Below are 17,118 nucleotides of genomic sequence, written 5' to 3' on the forward strand. Positions count from 1 at the left end.
CAGGTGCTGCCATAGCTTTCCTTTCCAAATCTGGAGTCTGTCTATCACCATGCCAAGTTTAAGATGACAGAACCCACATTTAAAGCAGCCATGAGAAGAATCGAGTCCCGGTTGCTCACCCAAGGACCAAACCTGGGGTTAGTCTCCTCCAACCTGCCCTCCAATACTGGCTGGGCATGGTGGGAGTTGCAGTTCAAAACATCTGGAAAGTCCTTGGTTTGGGGGGGGGGAGACTGGGTCCCAGGCACTGTAATACTTACACGTTTGACAGTTATTAGGACCAGGACCCCAGCAGTGACCATTGCAGCTCTCATGACATGGAGAACCTATTCAGGGAGACAAAATGCAACATCAGCCATCTAAACCAGAGGTACCGAGTACGATGGGCCAATAAGCTTATAAGAATCACATTATGTCCAAAGGCCTGCCTCACATACGATTTGCTTAATGTGTATGGAACCTGATTCAAAGTGTTTTAACTCCAATCTTTACCTGAAAGGGACGCGGGTCGCGCTGTGGGTAAAACCTCAGCGCCTAGGACTTGCCGATCGTCAGGTCGGCGGTTCGAATCCCCGCGGCGGGGTGCGCTCCCATTGCTCAGTCCCAGCGCCTGCCAACCTAGCAGTTCGAAAGCACCCCCGGGTGCAAGTAGATAAATAGGGACCGCTTACTAGCAGGAAGGTAAACGGCATTTCCGTGTGCTGTGCTGGCTCGCCAGATGCAGCTTGTCACGCTGACCACGTGACCCGGAAGTCTCTTCGGACAGCGCTGGCTCCCGGCCTATAGAGTGAGATGAGCGCACAACCCTAGAGTCTGGCAAGACTGGCCCGTACGGGCAGGGGTACCTTTACCTTTACCTGAAAGGGCTTCCACAGCAGCTTGACACAGGCACAAAGGAATCTGTCTTATGCAGAGTCAAACAAATTATCTGCATTGACTGGCAGTGGTCCTCCATGGTTTCTTTCTTTCTTTTGTATATATTAGTTTTTTATTTTATTATTTCCAGTTATGCAGTATATTATGAAATAGTGAGACAGCTAGAAAGATAAGGCTTCACTTAACATTCTCTAGTTTCAGTTTAGAGGTCAAAAGCAGCTATTTCGAAGGAGTATAAATATATGTATTTTACTCCCTCCATGTTTTCATACCAAGGATACACATAGCCTTACCTGGAAATGCCAGAGTTTGACCCTGGGACCTTCTGCAAGCAAACAGGTGCTCTATTTAAAGATCATTTTAGATTGGTTATGGTCTGAGCCAGTTTGGATTTATTTGATATATGTTTTCAGGAACCTCATACGAATTAATTCCCCAGGTGGCACACACACAAAACAAAGGCTAAAAACATAACAATAAAATCGTATTGCAGTAAAGACACAATAAACCTAAAAGACAACTGGTATAAAAGCCCCAACACAGAACGAGCGCAATAAAGATGCAGTGGTGGAGGACTTTGACTAGGAAGCATGTGATGGAGTCACCTTGTTGAAACTAGGCAGGTTAAGTCTGGTGACGGACTGGATGGAAGATTTCCTGGGTTCTCGCATTGCAGAAAGAAAACGGGGCACAAATGTAGCAGGGAAAAGAGGAAATGGTTGCATGGGGTTGCATTGTATCCAGGGCAACTGTCTACCAGCTCCATCTGGTACGCAGGCTGAGACGCTACCTGCCCGTGGACTGTCTCGCCAGAGTCGTGCATGCTCTAGTTATCTCCCGCTTGGACCACTGCAATGCACTCTGCATGGGGCTACCTTTGAAGGTGACCCGGAAACTACAACTAATCCAGAATGCGGCAGCTAGACTGGTGACTGGGGGCGGCCACCAAGACCATATAACACTGGTCTTGGAAGACCTTCATTGGCTTCCAGTACGTTTCCGAGCACAATTCAAAGTGTTGGTGTTGACCTTTAAAGTCCTAAACGACCTTGGCCCAGTGTACCTGAAGGAGCATCTCCACCCCCCATCGTTCTGCCCAGACACTGAGGTCCAGCACCGAGGGCCTTCTGGCGGTTCCCTCACTGCGAGAAGCTAAGCTACAGGGAACCAGGCAGAGGGCCAGGCAGAGGGCTTTCTCGGTAGTGGCACCTGCCCTGTGGAACGCCCTCCCATCAGATGTCAAAAAGATAAACAATTTAGAAGATATCTGAAGGCAGCCCTGTTCAGGGAAGTTTTTAATGTGTGACATTTTAATGTATTTTTAATATTTTGCTGGAAGCCGCCCAGAGTGGCTGGGGAAACCCAGCCAGATGGGCAGGGTACAAATAATAAATTACTATTACTGTTACTATTACTACTACTCCTGTGCAAACACAACACATTGGCAGGCCAAACAGGGGAATACAAGTGCAAGCACACACCTCACCCTACTTTTAGCCAATACTCACACTTGTCTGCGTTCTTTTGGATCACTGTAGGGTAGCTTGGATCCCGGACGATGTCTCCCCAATTGATAGTATCCGCATGACACAACTGCTGGTTCCTCCCAATGTAGACACCCCCAGACAGGATTTCTGAAAAACAGTAAGAGGCAGCTGTGACCACTTTCCTACTGGGAGATGCGAGACACCAAAATATCTGTGTGAGAAATAGCCAGCATGCACACTGTGCACATCCAGCTTCCATATACAGTGGTACCTTGGTTCTCAAACGCCTTGGTACTCAAACAATTTGGAACCCAAACACTGCAAACCAGGAAGTGTTCTGGTTTACAAACTCTTTTCGGAAGCCAAACATGCTCTGTTTTGAGTGTTGCGCTTTCGATTTGAGTGCCACACTTCCGTTTTGAGTGTTACACTGAGGTCTGTCTGTTTTTGCTATTTATTCTGCATTTTGTTTTTGCGGCTCTTTTTTTGTGGCTGTGTGGAACCCAGTTCAGCTACTGATTGATTGTGCTTTCATTTATGGATCAATGGTCTCGTTAGATAGTAAAATTCATGTTAAATAGCTGTTTTAGGGGTTGTTTGTAAAAATCTGGAACGGATTAATCCATTTTGCATTACTTTCTACAGGAAAGCTTGCCTTGGTTTTGGAACGCTTTGGTTTTGGAACGGACTTCTGGAATGGATTAAGTTTGAGAACCAAGGTACCACTGTACTGAAAATGAAAGCAACCCTTTTCAGAACTCTTTCCGGAACAGATTATGAACCTATGGAAGACAAGCATGTGCAGTCCCACTTCCTCTAGCTCCATAGAATCATATAAAATCTGAAATGGGCTAGGATGGACTCCCAAAGACGTTTCCCCACTCTCTGAATTCTCTCCACTATTATAATAATTCTCTCCACTGTTATGATCACTCCCTCACTCTCATTTCTATGGCTTTGCTGAGCCATCTCCTTTTTCTCTTTCAGACCTCTTCTCCACCAACTTCTTATTTATGCATTATTCTATTTAAATATATTTATAGCCTAGCCTTTCATCACAACCAACCCAGGGCAGGGCACAACCATAACACCGAACAAATTAAAACAATACACAAATCCATTTCGATTCACAGAGGGAACAAGAACAAGATAAAAGCGTAATTAAAAAGGCAGTCTTTAAAAACAGCAAAGCAGTCTTCGTCTTTCCAGCGTTATGTGCTCGCTAAATTAAACAAGTTACCTTACAAAGGCCTGAGCAAATCGCTGAGTCTTGATCTGGCACTAAAAACAAAGTTGCTGTCATTACTACTTTCCCTCGAGCCATTTTTGTGGAGCGACTCATTGCCCGCACTTACAGTACAATCCTATACGTGTCTATTCAGGACTTCAGTGGGGCTTGCTCCTAGGCAAATGCCTATACGACTGTGGCCGCAGTCTCCCTTGCTTCCTTGCCATCCTTCAGCAAAAGGAGTGTGTGTGTGTGTTTTGAAGCAACACATTTGTCCCTTAACAGCAAGCTGCTTAACAAACTGAGTTCTGGAGACTTAATGAGTCCTTACCAGCAGAGGGCTGGGAGCTATCACTGTGTTTTTCAGACTTCCAAAGTATTCTTCGGATATACAGTCATACCTTGGAATCCGTTCTGGAAGTCCGTTCGAATTCCAAAAGGTTTGGAAACCAAAGTGCGGTTTCTGATTGGCTGCAGGAAGCTCCTGCAGCCAATCAGAAGCCGCGGAAGGCCCATTGGACATTCGGGTTCCAAAGAACGGTCACAAAACGTTTGCAAAATTCACTTCCAGGTTTGCGGCATTCAGGAGTCAAAACATCCGAGTGCCAATGCACTTGGGATCCAAGGTACAACTGTATAAGCGAATAGGTATATCAGCCTCCCTATAAGCGGCTGGCAGGCCATTTATACCCAAGCCAGGCTGGGTATAAACACTATTTATTAAATTTGCACTTGCTGGCTTGATGAAATTGGTGCTTTCACAGTACAGTGGTACCTGTGGTTATGAACTTAATTCGTTCTGGAGGTCCATTCTTAATTTGAAACCATTCTTATCCTGAGGCGCGCTGTCACTTCCGGTGCGCGATTTCCATTCGCATCCTGGGGTAAAGTTCGCAACCAGGAGCAGCTACTTCCGGGTTAGCGGAGATCGTAACCCGAAGCGTTTTTGTTTTTTTTTATCTTGATATTTTATTAAGAATTTTCTTGTTTTACAGAAGTAAGTGTAATGCCTCGTTGTTGTTTTTTCCATGTAACATATTTACAAATCCATTTCATTTGTTGAGGCATTAGGGAGAGAAGAAAAGAAAAAAGAAAGAAAAAAGAAAGGGGGGGTGGAGAGAGGGAAGATGGAAGGGGTGGGGTCGGGTGGAGGTGTTTCTATTATGTTTAATGTATGTAGGGTTTGGGGTCAGCGTTGTTTGTGTTGTTCACTTGTGTTCCTTTGGTGGTGAGAGAGGTTGGGGTTGGCCTAGGGTGTGATTGTTTGCTTGTGATTGGCTGTGGTGATCTTTGCTTTTGTGTGTGAGTGAGGTGGGTGGGTGTTTTGGATCAGGTTAGCCATATTGATTTGTATGCTGTTGGTGGATTATTGTCATTGTCCTGTTGGGGTAACCTGAAGTGTTTTTAACCAGAAGCGTTTGTAACCAGAAATACCACTGTACCTCACCCTGACTTTTGTTCACTTTTTTCCAGCTCTCATCTCCACAACCAAGGCTTATGGGCCTTGGTTACCCATTTGGAGGTGTCATGTGTTAAAGGCACTCAAGGTAGTAAACATGGTTCCCCCAATATTATCCTCATAACAACGCTGTAAAATAGATTGGGCTAAGATCCTAGTAAGTTCCATGGCTCAGTGAGGATCCGAACCCTGATCTCATACTCCAATCAATGCACCACACATGCAGACCCTCCAAAGGCCCCTGTTTTCCAGAGACATTCCTGGATTTACAGAAGCCTCCCGGTTTCTGATTTGATCCCAGAATGTCCCGCTTTTTCCTTTGAACGTTTTCATTGGAGGAACGTGAAGGGTATGGAGTTATGCGACCTGCCGCCCCCCCAAGCCATCTGAAGGCAGCCCTGTAATGCTGAATGTTTTAATATGTTTTTATGTACCGTATTTTTCGCTCTATAAGGCGCACCAGACCAAAAGACGCACCTAGTTTTTGGAGGAGGAAAACAAGAAAAAAAATATTCTGAATCTCAGAAGCCAGAACAGCAAGAGGGATCGCTGCGCAGTGAAAGCAGTAATCCCTCTTGCTGTTCTGGCTTCTGTGATAGCTGCACAGCCTGCATTCGCTCCATAAGACGCACACACATTTCCCCTTACTTTTTAGGACGGAAAAAGTGAGTCTTATAGGGCAAAAAATACGGTATGTTGGAAGCCACCCAGAGTGGCTGGGACAACCCAGTCAGACGGTTGGGGTATAAATAGTAAAACAACAACAACAACATAGGACCTCCCCATTTTCATCAGAGAAATATTGGACGGTATGCACATGGTTTTTTGTAGGGGGGATATCTGACCAAATGTTTCCCAAATCAGCATTGCAATATCGCCTTTCACATTGCTCCACTGCCACAAAGCTCTTCCCTGGCCTCCTACGCCTTGTCAATTCCACAATTCTTCCCACAGCCCTTTAACAATCTGCTTTAGGCTGAGACATCGACCTTCTTTTCCCTTACAAGGAACGCAGTACACGTCTGCAATTATGTATTTAAGCGCTAAATATTAGTGATGTGAAATACTTGTAGTATCCATGAAACGCTGCAGGCACTTCCATACAGCAGGGAATGTTGCCCAGGTAATTCTGAAAAGCCATGTCTCCTCCGCCAAGGGTTGTTCTGTCAGCCAACAGAAAGATCAAGCGATGGGAAAGCTGATAGATAGGTGTTGTCTTTTTTTGGTGCCACAGTAGCTGAACAACAACAACATCAACATCAACCCAACAGACTGGTTGGGGCAGGTACCTAAAACATGCAGAGGCCTGTTCTCGGCTGTCTGTCTTCCTCTTAGCTCTGCTGACATGATAGCCAAGAACTCAGATTTCACAAACAGCCACTTCCAGTGGTTACGGAAGACTTCATACTCAACCAACCAGTAGTGCTCAACTGAAGGACGTATGTCAGGGGTGGGGAACTTGTGGCTCTAACATTCATCAACCCCAAGCAACATGGCCAATGGGCAGGAATGGTGGGAGTTGTAGGACAATAATATCTGGAGTGCCGTAGATTCCCCATGGCTGATATAGTAGCTCCATGCTAAAATCTAAGTTGGGGTCTCCATGCTTTTCTAATCTATGTTTGCACATGCATCTGTCTGCATTCAGATTAATATAGCCAATTTCTGAGGCAACATCCATTGGCTGTGGTCCTGTGAACAGAGAGATGAAACTGAAACTTGAATTTAAGTCCCTGCATCATCATAAATTAATTATCATTATTATTTTGAAGATTTATAGGTCACCTTTCAGGGCAAACCCATCTCAAGGCAGCTTTAATCAGAATAACATATATAGGAGAGAGAGAGAGAGAGAGAGAGAGAGAGAACTAAAAACATAGGGCTGGATTCAACTAATATGTCCCATCAGCAGAAGCTCTGCAAAAGGTCTTCTCTAGCGAAACAGAGCTTTCCCCCTCTCCTCACCCTGTGTACCCCATCCATCTACTCTGAAGGTTCGGGAGAACCCCCACAGCAGTATATTTGGGGAGGGGGAGATTGTTCTATCTGGCAACCTGAAATGCTTGCATTGATGGAACAAATGCCTTAGCGCAACATTGAATTCCATCCATGGTTCTCCATCACAAACTCACTAGCATGCAAAGAACACTATGCTAAACAGTGAGGCTAAACCTTGTGTATACATTAGCAGCTAAAAATATACCATGCTCACACCCCCAACCCCACTACATTTCAAGTCGCATTTGCGCTTGCTGTATACACCGGAAAGGGGGTGTTATCTCCCAACGCGCATTACAATGGTACCTCGGGTGAAGTACTTAATTCGTTCCGGAGGTCCGTTCGTAACCTGAAACTGTTCTTAACCTGAAGCACCACTTTAGCTGATGGGGCCTCCTGCTGCCGCTGTGCCGCCAGAGCACAATTTCTGTTCTCATCCTGAAACAAAGTTCTTAACCCGAGGTACTATTTCTGGGTTAGCGGAGTCTGTAACCTGAAGCATATGTAACCTGAAGTGTATGTAACCTGAAGTGTATGTAACCCGAGGTACCACTGTATCTGATTTGTTTCCTGCCCTTGCAGCATACACACCTTCAAACTCCTCTTCAGTAAAGCTGTCATACGTGCATGTGCCGTCACCTGCGCATGCACAACATCCACACTGAACACACCTCATCTTAACCAGAGATTGCTTTATTAATCAATCTAGATGGAGCCTGGTTTGTGGTAAATGCATCAAACAGGGATATTTCTTGAGACGCTACAGGATACAGATAAATTGTGGCTAGCATTGTGTGCACTTGGCTTCACACCCCAGTAGCAGGAGGGCACTGGAGCTGAAGTAAAAGGTAATGTATACATATAACGGCTTGCAAATGCATACTCGCTTAGCCACTGATCAATAGTCAGCATTAATGATATTGATTACTTGTTGAGTGAAGAAAGGAGGGGACGGTATCACAGTCCCTCTGCCCTGCAAAACACCACAGGTGACCACGCTGGACATCTGCTAAGGGGATACATGGTACAGAGCCAATCCAATACAGATCGGCTTGCACTCAGTTCTGAGTACAGAGATTCTTTATCCTATAGAAAGCTAGCAGGACTTGAATCAGCACGAGAAACCATGAGCACAAGATTACTTTTTTTGGCCAAATTACGTTGCAAAAATTAAGGTGTGATTAGATTCGATGGTGTATTAGACTCAAGTAAATACAGTATTTTCATGTCTGGATTATCCTTGCTGTATTGGGCTGCTTTGCCTAACATAGGGTTGCCATACGTCCGTGAATTCCCAGACATATCCTCTTTTGGGGGTCCTACATGCACATCTGGGGTGGGGGGTGGGGTTTACATTTCAAAGCAAATGTCCTGGATTTGGAGTTTTTATTTTTATTTTTTCTGTGCGGGCAGCTCTGGTTCAGGCTTGGGCTCTGGCTCTGGCGCCCCAGGCTCTCTGGCGTGGACAGCAGAGGGGCTAGCGGGCGATTGCCAACCCTACCTAACACAAAGAGACCCATGGTAGAAACATATATTCAGTTCCAAATTAAAGAGCTCACTCCACAGATAAGCAGCTAATTTATCAGCCTGAATCAGGTTCACAGCATCTTTGACATGGTGATTAATCAGCTATGTTTGAAACCTCTTAGGATTAGTTTCTGAATCTAGGAAGGAAGTAAAGCATAGCTGAAAAGTAGGTCCAAACGTGGCCATCATATTGTAGCAATGGGTTCTGGAGAGGTAACTGAATTTTGGGCTGAAAGAACCCTTCTGAAATAGCTTCCAAAGACATGCTATATAGTTTACAAGGGATGTGGGTGGCGCTGTGGTTAAACCACAGAGCCTAGGACTTGCCGATCAGAAGGTCGGCGGTTCGAATCCCCGCAACAGGGTGAGCTCCCATTGCTCGGTCCCTGCTCCTGCAACCTAGCAGTTTGAAAGCACGTCAAAGTGCAAGTAGATAAATAGGTACCGCTCTGTCGGGAAGGTAAACGGCATTTCCGTGTGCTGCTCTGGTTCGCCAGAAGTGGCTTAGTCATGCTGGCCACATGACCCGGAAGCTGTACGCCGGCTCCCTTGGCCAATAAAGCAAGATGAGCGCCACAACCCCAGAGTCAGCCACGACTGGACCTAATGGTTAGGGGTCCCTTTGCCTTTATATAGTTTACAATCTCTGAAAGTGAGCTTGTGTTCACACAAAATACATCTGAACTATCAACGAAGAGCACAAAAGCAACCTTGATATATAAGATACATGTGCCTTATTCTGGGCAATAGAAATGCTCTTATAGTGCACCAAATCCCTTGGGCCTTCACTGGTCTCCTATGCGATTGTCTACAGAACGGATGGAACAGCAAGGGCTGTATCAGATGCAGCACAGCTGGGTTCTCAATGCCATGGCTGAGGCATCCTGGGTGTAAAGCTCCTTGCATGCCTTTTCCAGGAACAATCCATGGCATTCCGATTGTGCACTAGAGCTAAACAAAACCGGGAGGCAACTGCTGTGCAGGCCTGCCCTTGGGCCAGACACTAAGATAAGATTGCCATACAGTGGTACCTCGGGTTAAGTACTTAATTCGTTCCGGAGGTCCGTTCTTAACCTGAAACTGTTCTTAACCTGAAGCACCACTTTAGCTAATGGGGCCTCCTGCTGCCACTGTGCCGCAGGAGCACGATTTCTGTTCTCATCCTGAAGCAAAGTTCTTAACCTGAGGTATTATTTCTGGGTTAGCGGAGTCTGTAACCTGAAGTGTATGTAACCTGAAGCGTATGTAACCTGAGGTACCACTGTATTTCAAAAAGTGAAAACCCGGACACAAATGTTGTTGAGCTTTGGGGGGGGGGGCAAAGTTGTTGCCATATGCTCATTTTGACCGAATTCCACCCGGACGCTCTTTCCGGCAGACGAATCCCAGCTATTTCTGGGAAATTCAGGCAGCCCTAACTAAGAGGGCTGGCTTGCAAATCATAGCGAAGCAACATTACAGCACTCAGAGCTGCTCTTCCAAACCCCAACCAAGGAAAAAGAGCAATGAAACAAACCCACATTTACCAGTTGCTAACTGTCCTTTCCTTTCTGCCCTCCTTCTCCCCAAACGCAGCTGCTTCTTGGGTGTGACACAAGGACTATATAATAGCAATCCTGCCCAGGAATGAAGGAAAAGTTCACATCCGTAGATGAAACAGTGTGAATGGGGTCCATTTAGGAATCTAGACTCTGCTTAGCCAGGTGTCACCTGCCCAGCCTGCAAAACAGTTGACATTCCTTCTCATACAAGATAACCCCAGGGGACTTTCGTAATGCAAATTCTTTATAAAGTTTCTGGGTGAGAAACAGGACAAGCAGTCTCTCACAATTGATTTAGTTTCCCTCAAAGTTCTGCTTCCACAGTCCCCCACCCCCTTCCTCAACTAATTCCATTATCTCTACTGTAGCTGGAGTTGACCTTGAATTGGGACTCAACCCCGGGTTGTTTACAAGGCTTTTCTTTGTTGTACAACACCGGGTCTGGCCAATTAAGGGGGCAGTGCGCTAAGGGTGACCCACAAACCTGCTTCTTTGGCAGCTCGTCAAATCCTGCGAGCTAAGTGGCTAAGTGGACCCATAAATTCCTTCTTGTAGATTGGACTTTCACCTGCTTATCTCCAGCTCAGATTGTAAAGATGTTCTCTCCGATACAATCAGAAGTTCAGAGAGTTAAGCAACAGGAGGGGCAGAGCCACAGATTGACGTTTAGGATCCATAGCTAATGACTCCTGGGAGATAAACATGTTTTCTACCCTCATCCTGAAGCTATCATTTCATTAGAGCCTCCATCACAGACTGGCCTCAACAACTTCTGAGATGCTGTGGATTGTGCTGGCTGCGTATAGGTTTTTCTGGCACCAGAGGTCCTTCTCTAAATATCCCTGCCACTCTGTATGCTTTTTTAGCAATAATTACTATTATTTATATGCCACTGCCTGACTAGATTGCCTGGAGAGCCACATTTTAGACATTAAAAAAAAAAAAAAAGATTTCCCAAGATTTTAAAGTGATGTTATATCTACTGCTTTTTGCATTTTTACTGTTGCTACGGTAATCGCTTTTGTTTCTGGTGTTTTTTATTTGTTTTTTATTTGTTTTATGGTTCTCTTTTGTAGACTACCTTGAAAAACTAGATTATTTTTTTAAAAAAAATGCTTTCAAACAACTGGATTTTATGATAGAATTAACTTCCAAGATGACACAATTCATCAGACTCCTAGATGCTTTGTCCAAATAGTTAAGACAAAGCCTTAAACGGCACAGGACCGCAATACCTCAAGGATCGCCTCTTTCCATATGAACCTACCCAGACCCTGAGATCATCTTCTGGGGCCCTCTTTCATGTGACTTCTCCTAAAGAGGTCTGGAGGGTGGCAACACAAGAACGGGGCCTTCTCTGGAGTGGCTCCCCGTCTGTGGAATGCTCTCCCCAGGGAAGTTCGCCAGGGAATTTTACACCTTTAGGTGCCAGGCCTTTGGTTGACCTGATTGACATCCTCTACCCTTTTAAAATGTGGATCTTTTTTGGGTGTGTGTTATTGGGTGGTTGTTTTATTTTGAGTTTATATATTGGGCATAGGCAAACTCGGCCCTCCAGATGTTTTGGGACTACAACTCCCATTACCCCGACCACTGGTCCTGTTAGCTAGGGATGATGGGACTTGTAGTCCCAAAACATCTGGAGGGCCAAGTTTGCCTATGCCTGTTATATATCGCCATCTTTTCTGTGAACCGCCCTGAGACCTCCAGGTATATAGTGGTACAGAATATAAATTCAATAAATAATAACAGTTAATCCTGTCTGAAAGCTCCTAAAAGATCTGGCTGTTGTTCAGCATAGAACCATTCAATATCTGGTTTCAACCAGTGGCTGAATTCTGCTGTTGAAAGGAAAGGTAACAACCCCTAGATCAAGAATGGGATTCTGTGCACATGATTTCAAACTCCTAGACTCTTTCAGTGTCGCTCAAAAGAGATTACTAGTATGTTTACTAGTACATTGATTTAACCACAAACACTGCCTATCACACTACTGATGCAAGCCTTATGGGTCTAATTACAGTTCCTTTTTGTCTTCAGTTCCCCTTCCCAACACCACACGACATACAGTGAGGGCTAGCAACAGATGCCAAGACAAGTACCCAAAAGTCACAAGTAAGGGCATGTCTGCTCTGCAAATTAATCTTTTGTAATTGATTACTCTATAAACAAGTTCAGCTAATTCTATAAACTGTAGGTGAAAGTGCTACATGTTCTCTGAGGGAGAGTCATACTCTCATTACAAAACCACGAGCACGGTTGCCAGTTTCGGGTGGGATTCAATCACACGCTGGCAAATGCAAGTTGTGCAATTAAGTCAATCAGTGCTCTTGCGCAGAAAACCCGTGATAAGCAAAATGAAGGGGAAATGCGACAGAAAGAGTGGGATAACCATGGCTTGACAAAACACTGTCAAGCCAGCCTGCTCACAAACTTTGTGCAAACATACCAGGATGACTGCTGACACCGTAAATTTAAAACGCTCTTATACCACTTTTAACAACCATGGGACGCGGATGGCGCTGTGGGTTAAACCACAGAACCGAGGGCTTGCTGATCAGAAGGCTGGCGGTTCGAATCCCCGTGACGGGGTGAGCTCCCATTACTCGGTCCCTGCTTCTGCCAACCTAGCAGTTAAAAAGCACAAAGTGCAAGTAGATAAATAGGTACTGCTCTGGCGGGAAGGTAAATGGCATTTCCGTGCGCTGCTCTGGTTCACTAGAAGTGGTTTAGTCATGCTGGCCACATGACCCGGAAGCTGTATGCCAGCTCCCTTGGCCAATAAAGCGAGATGAGCGCCGCAACCCCAGAGTGGTCCGCGATTGGACCTAATGGTCAGGGGTCCCTTTACCTTTATACCACTTTTAACAACCATGGCTTCCCTCAAAGAAACCTGGAGACTGTAGTTTGCTATGGGTTAAGACTCTGCGGACCTACAATTCCCTTAACAAACTACAGTCTCCAGGTATCTCATGCCTATTGGAAAGAGTACTTTAAAGGGACATTAAGGGGACATTAGCTAACATTTCAAAACCAGCTGCTGGATGGGTAGGTGCCCATGTATTTTTCTTGAAACAAACATTTAGATTGTGTTCTGCACAAGGACAGAGTCCAGGCATAGCGTGCGATTGCCTGAGCCAATGGTGTAAGATCTTGAGCTGTGGAATGTACTTTCCTCCTCAGTGGGGAAGGTAAAAGGTGACAGATGCTGAAATAATTTATCCACTGAGCAATCATGCTCCACCCAGTGCCCCACATACGCCCTAGCCTTGCCTGCAGGGAGCAACCGTGGGGATAGATATGCAATGTCTGCCCCATATACTTTTTCACTGGGTGCCTGAAGCAGCTTATAATTGCAAAGGAAACTAAGCATTCCATTTCCTCCCATCCACTGCAAAGTGTGAATGGCAATCTGGAAAAGGCTACTTAAACAGGGGTGCCCATGACCCTAATCCCCAGTAGAAAGAGCCAGATAGTGGCTACTAAGCAGGGAGGGAAGGGCACTTTCCACATTATAAAAAAGCACTCTGTTTTCAGGATTGCTTCAAGTGGTTGAGGGAAATAACTGGAGCTTAGATGCCTAGATGTGGATTCTTCAAGGCACATAAAAACTGTGCCAAATCTCAAATCAATTGTTGCCTCCCAGCAAGTGTACCACAACACACACACACACACACAGCAAGGTGCTCAACCCTACCTAAAAGTCATACTCTCCTATCTGATCATCCTTCTCTTCAGATCCCGGTTGCAGTAGTTGTAGTTATTCACTGCTGAACTTAAGCACCCTACACATGCTGAAAGGGATCTCTCTTTGCTATTACTGCATATAAAAGGTAAAGGGTAAAGGGACCCCTGACCATTAGGTCCAATCGTGGCCGATTCTGGGGTTGCAGCGCTCATCTCGCTTTATTGGCCGAGGGAGCCGGTGTACAGCTTCTGGGTCATGTGGCCAGCATAACTAAGCCGCTTCTGGCAAACCAGAGCAGTGCACGGAAATGCCGTTTACCTTCCCGCCGGAGCGGTACCTATTTATCTACTTGCACTTTGACGTGCTTTCGAACTGCTAAGTTGGGAGGAGCAGGGACCGGGCAACGGGAGCTCACCCCGTTGTGGGGATTCGAACTGCCGACCTTCTGATTGGCAAATCCTAGGCTCTGTGGTTTAACCCACGGCGCCACCCGCGTCCCTTTTACTGCATATACTCAAGGCCAAACCCTGGCACTGAGCAAGACATCTTTGAATGCACTACTGCGGAGAGAGATGTGTGGCATGCAGTAGTGTAGCATGGTTTCCCAGTGTCCAGCGTGGAGCAAGTGTTGCGCCCCCCTGGCGGACTGGGCAGCTGGGGTGGGGGCTCACGTGGAGCCTGCGTGTGGGGTGTGTGTTTGTGTTTGTGTGTGTGTGTGTGTGTGTGTGAAGCCCAGCTCCAATAGGCTCCTCTCCCGCTGCCTCAATCTGCCTGCCCACCAGACCAACCTGCCTGCCATCGCACCTCAGCTGCCAGGGCTCCATGCCTGTCATGGGGGCACCTGATTGCACCCCCTCAAAAATGTGCATCCGGGCAATGGCCCCCTACCCCACACACGCTACACTTCTGGTGGCAGGAAGAAGTGGAGAAAAGCTGTGGCACGGCTAGTCTTAGGCAGGGGGCAGGGATGGAAAAGTACACTCAGATGCTCAAGTGTTTAAGAAGGGGAACTGGTGGCCTTCCGCATGCTGCTAGACTACAACTCCTATCACCATTCATGAGCATTTGTCATTCCGGCCAGTGCCAGTTGGATTTGGGAGACTAGGAACCTTGGGAGGGCGTGTAGGTTCCATCGCCCCTGGCTTAAGACATGCCCTGGCAGAGGAGAGCAAAGCACATTCAAATTATATTGGTCCTTTCCGGTCCAGGGACTGTTTTCATCAGGGCCATGGGATGCTACAATCTGCTCACTTAACCTCCACAAAGACAGAAAAGGAGTCAGTAAGTAGCAGCGCAAGGGACGCGGGTGGCGCTGTGGGTTAAAGCCTCAGTGCCTAGGGCTTGCCGATCAAAAGGTCGGCGGTTCAAATCCCCGCGGCGGGGTGCGCTCCCGCTGTTCGGTCCCAGCGCCTGCCAACCTAGCAGTTCGAAAGCACCCCTGGGTGCAAGTAGATAAATAGGGACCGCTTACTAGCGGGAAGGTAAACGGCGTTTCCGTGTGCGGCTCTGGCTTGCCAGAGCAGCGATGTCATGCTGGCCACGTGACCCGGAAGTGTCTTCGGACAGCGCTGGCCCATGGCCTCTTTGAGTGAGATGGGCGCACAACCCTAGAGTCTGTCAAGACTGGCCCGTACGGGCAGGGGTACCTTTACCTTTACCTTTAAGTAGCAGCGCAGAATCCCTGGCTGCGTAGCACAAGCCTCAAGGCTCACCTGTGAGCTGATTGAAGCCCAACTGCTGTAGGCCATGTGTGGCATTTTTTCCATAGTTGAGGAGGATGTAGAGGGCGTACTTGTCACCAGAGTCGTCATAGTGCTGCATCCCTCGTATTATGCGCAGGTTCTGCAGCGGCAGATAGGTGAAGATGTTCATGGCGATCAGAACGTAGCCAGTCACCTCTCGGATAGCCTGGGGAAAGTCAGAGGGAAATTTAAAGGGCACCATAACACCCATCCATTCATCATCGAATCGCGCAGCTAGCAATTTTGCTAACAGATCGCACCGCCACTCAAAACAAGCTACGTATTGGGACTTCAGAGCATGATGGGAGACGGTGACCTCTGCTCCTTCCCTGTCATTGGTCTGCCCCAGTCTCTTCTTCATTAAAAGCATTTGTAATGGCAGTGATGGAAAAGGAGGAACCAAAGGGGAGATTCACATAAACCCGTCCATGAATTGTCAAAATGTGGGGGTTGGTGGGGTGGTGAGTGTCACATGACCTCGTGGCCAAGCCCCGCCCATTGCCATGCTGCATGGGCCACCCCTGTGAACCACCAGAGATATGCACATGTAAAACAAACATCAGAAACAAGCAGTGCCGGATTTACGTACAAGCTAAGCAGGCTATAGCTTAGGGCCCCACTCTCTTGGGGGGCCCCCCAAAAAAAATTAAAGGGGGGAAAACTGGATGTACATTTCCAAAATATAAGATAAAAAACAAATACAGTGCTACTTCTGGTTGCAAACGGGATCCGTTCCGGAGGCCCGTTCGCAACATGAGCAGAACGCAACCCATGTCTGCACATCTGTGCATGCACGGGTCATGATTCACTGCTTCTGCGCATGCGCGAGCAGCGAAATCCAGAAGTAACCCTTTCCGGTACCTCTGGGTCGCTGCAGGACACAACCTGAAAAGACGTAACCTGAACCAAACATAACAAGAGGTATGACTGTAAAATAAAACCTACATACAGCAACAGTGTTTTGTGTTGTGTAGGCTCCTGTGATGTAAGTAATGGGCCCTGTCTGCCAGCCAGCTCCCTAAAATATCACTGGTTTGCTCATTTTTATATATAGGGTGCCTACATTCTGCATGTGCAAATGGCTTTATATACCTTTTAGGTCCATAAATTACCATATAGCATATATTCAACACAAAAAACAGTGACCATTTGTTGTTGACAAAGGACAGCTAGACATATAAAGGGCCCCATTACCTTCAGTAGCTTAGGGCCTCATCAAACCTAAATCCGGCCCTGGAAACAAGTCTATGTGCAATACAGATATGCACGGGTAGAGCTTCTCCAAGTGAGAAGGACCTCAATTGCTTTCCAATATCCACTCTGTTGGATGTCACAGGAGCAGGGTGGCAGAAGTGGATGTGGCTAACTTTCGCAGTGGCAGTGGACGGAGCTAGCCCATGCAACTGTGGTGGGGCAAAGCTACATCAATGGTTCCCTTCCAGATGTTATATCAACATGTGAAGGGGGTTGTGTAAATCTGCCGCCCCCAAAGTTTTCCAAAACTGGTTCTAAGAGCGATGCAATTTTGCAGTAATCCGAGGATCAGAAAGCTAGAGCGGAGGAGCCGTTTGA

At 46.6% G+C, this 17,118-nt stretch overlaps 1 protein-coding gene and 1 long non-coding RNA gene across 2 annotated transcripts in view; one reads left to right on the forward strand and one right to left on the reverse strand.

The window, feature by feature from the left end:
* Positions 1 to 17,118, forward strand: part of LOC310671754 — a 98,626-nt gene that overhangs the window by 60,411 nt on the left and 21,097 nt on the right. The gene's annotated exons all lie outside the window — the stretch shown is intronic.
* The window catches only part of ERBB3 (erb-b2 receptor tyrosine kinase 3), a 99,444-nt gene that overhangs the window by 33,384 nt on the left and 48,942 nt on the right, over positions 1 to 17,118 (reverse strand). The window contains exons 3-5 of the mRNA XM_083427284.1: positions 15,517 to 15,712; positions 2,385 to 2,510; positions 261 to 326 (exon numbers count right to left, since the gene is read on the reverse strand). Coding sequence (XP_083283410.1) covers positions 261 to 326; positions 2,385 to 2,510; positions 15,517 to 15,712 — 388 coding nt within the window. The remainder of the gene's footprint in view (positions 1 to 260; positions 327 to 2,384; positions 2,511 to 15,516; positions 15,713 to 17,118) is intronic.

The sequence above is a fragment of the Podarcis tiliguerta genome (genome assembly GCF_965153285.1).
Source record: "Podarcis tiliguerta genome assembly, chromosome: 2".
Taxonomy (NCBI): Eukaryota; Metazoa; Chordata; class Lepidosauria; order Squamata; family Lacertidae; genus Podarcis; species Podarcis tiliguerta.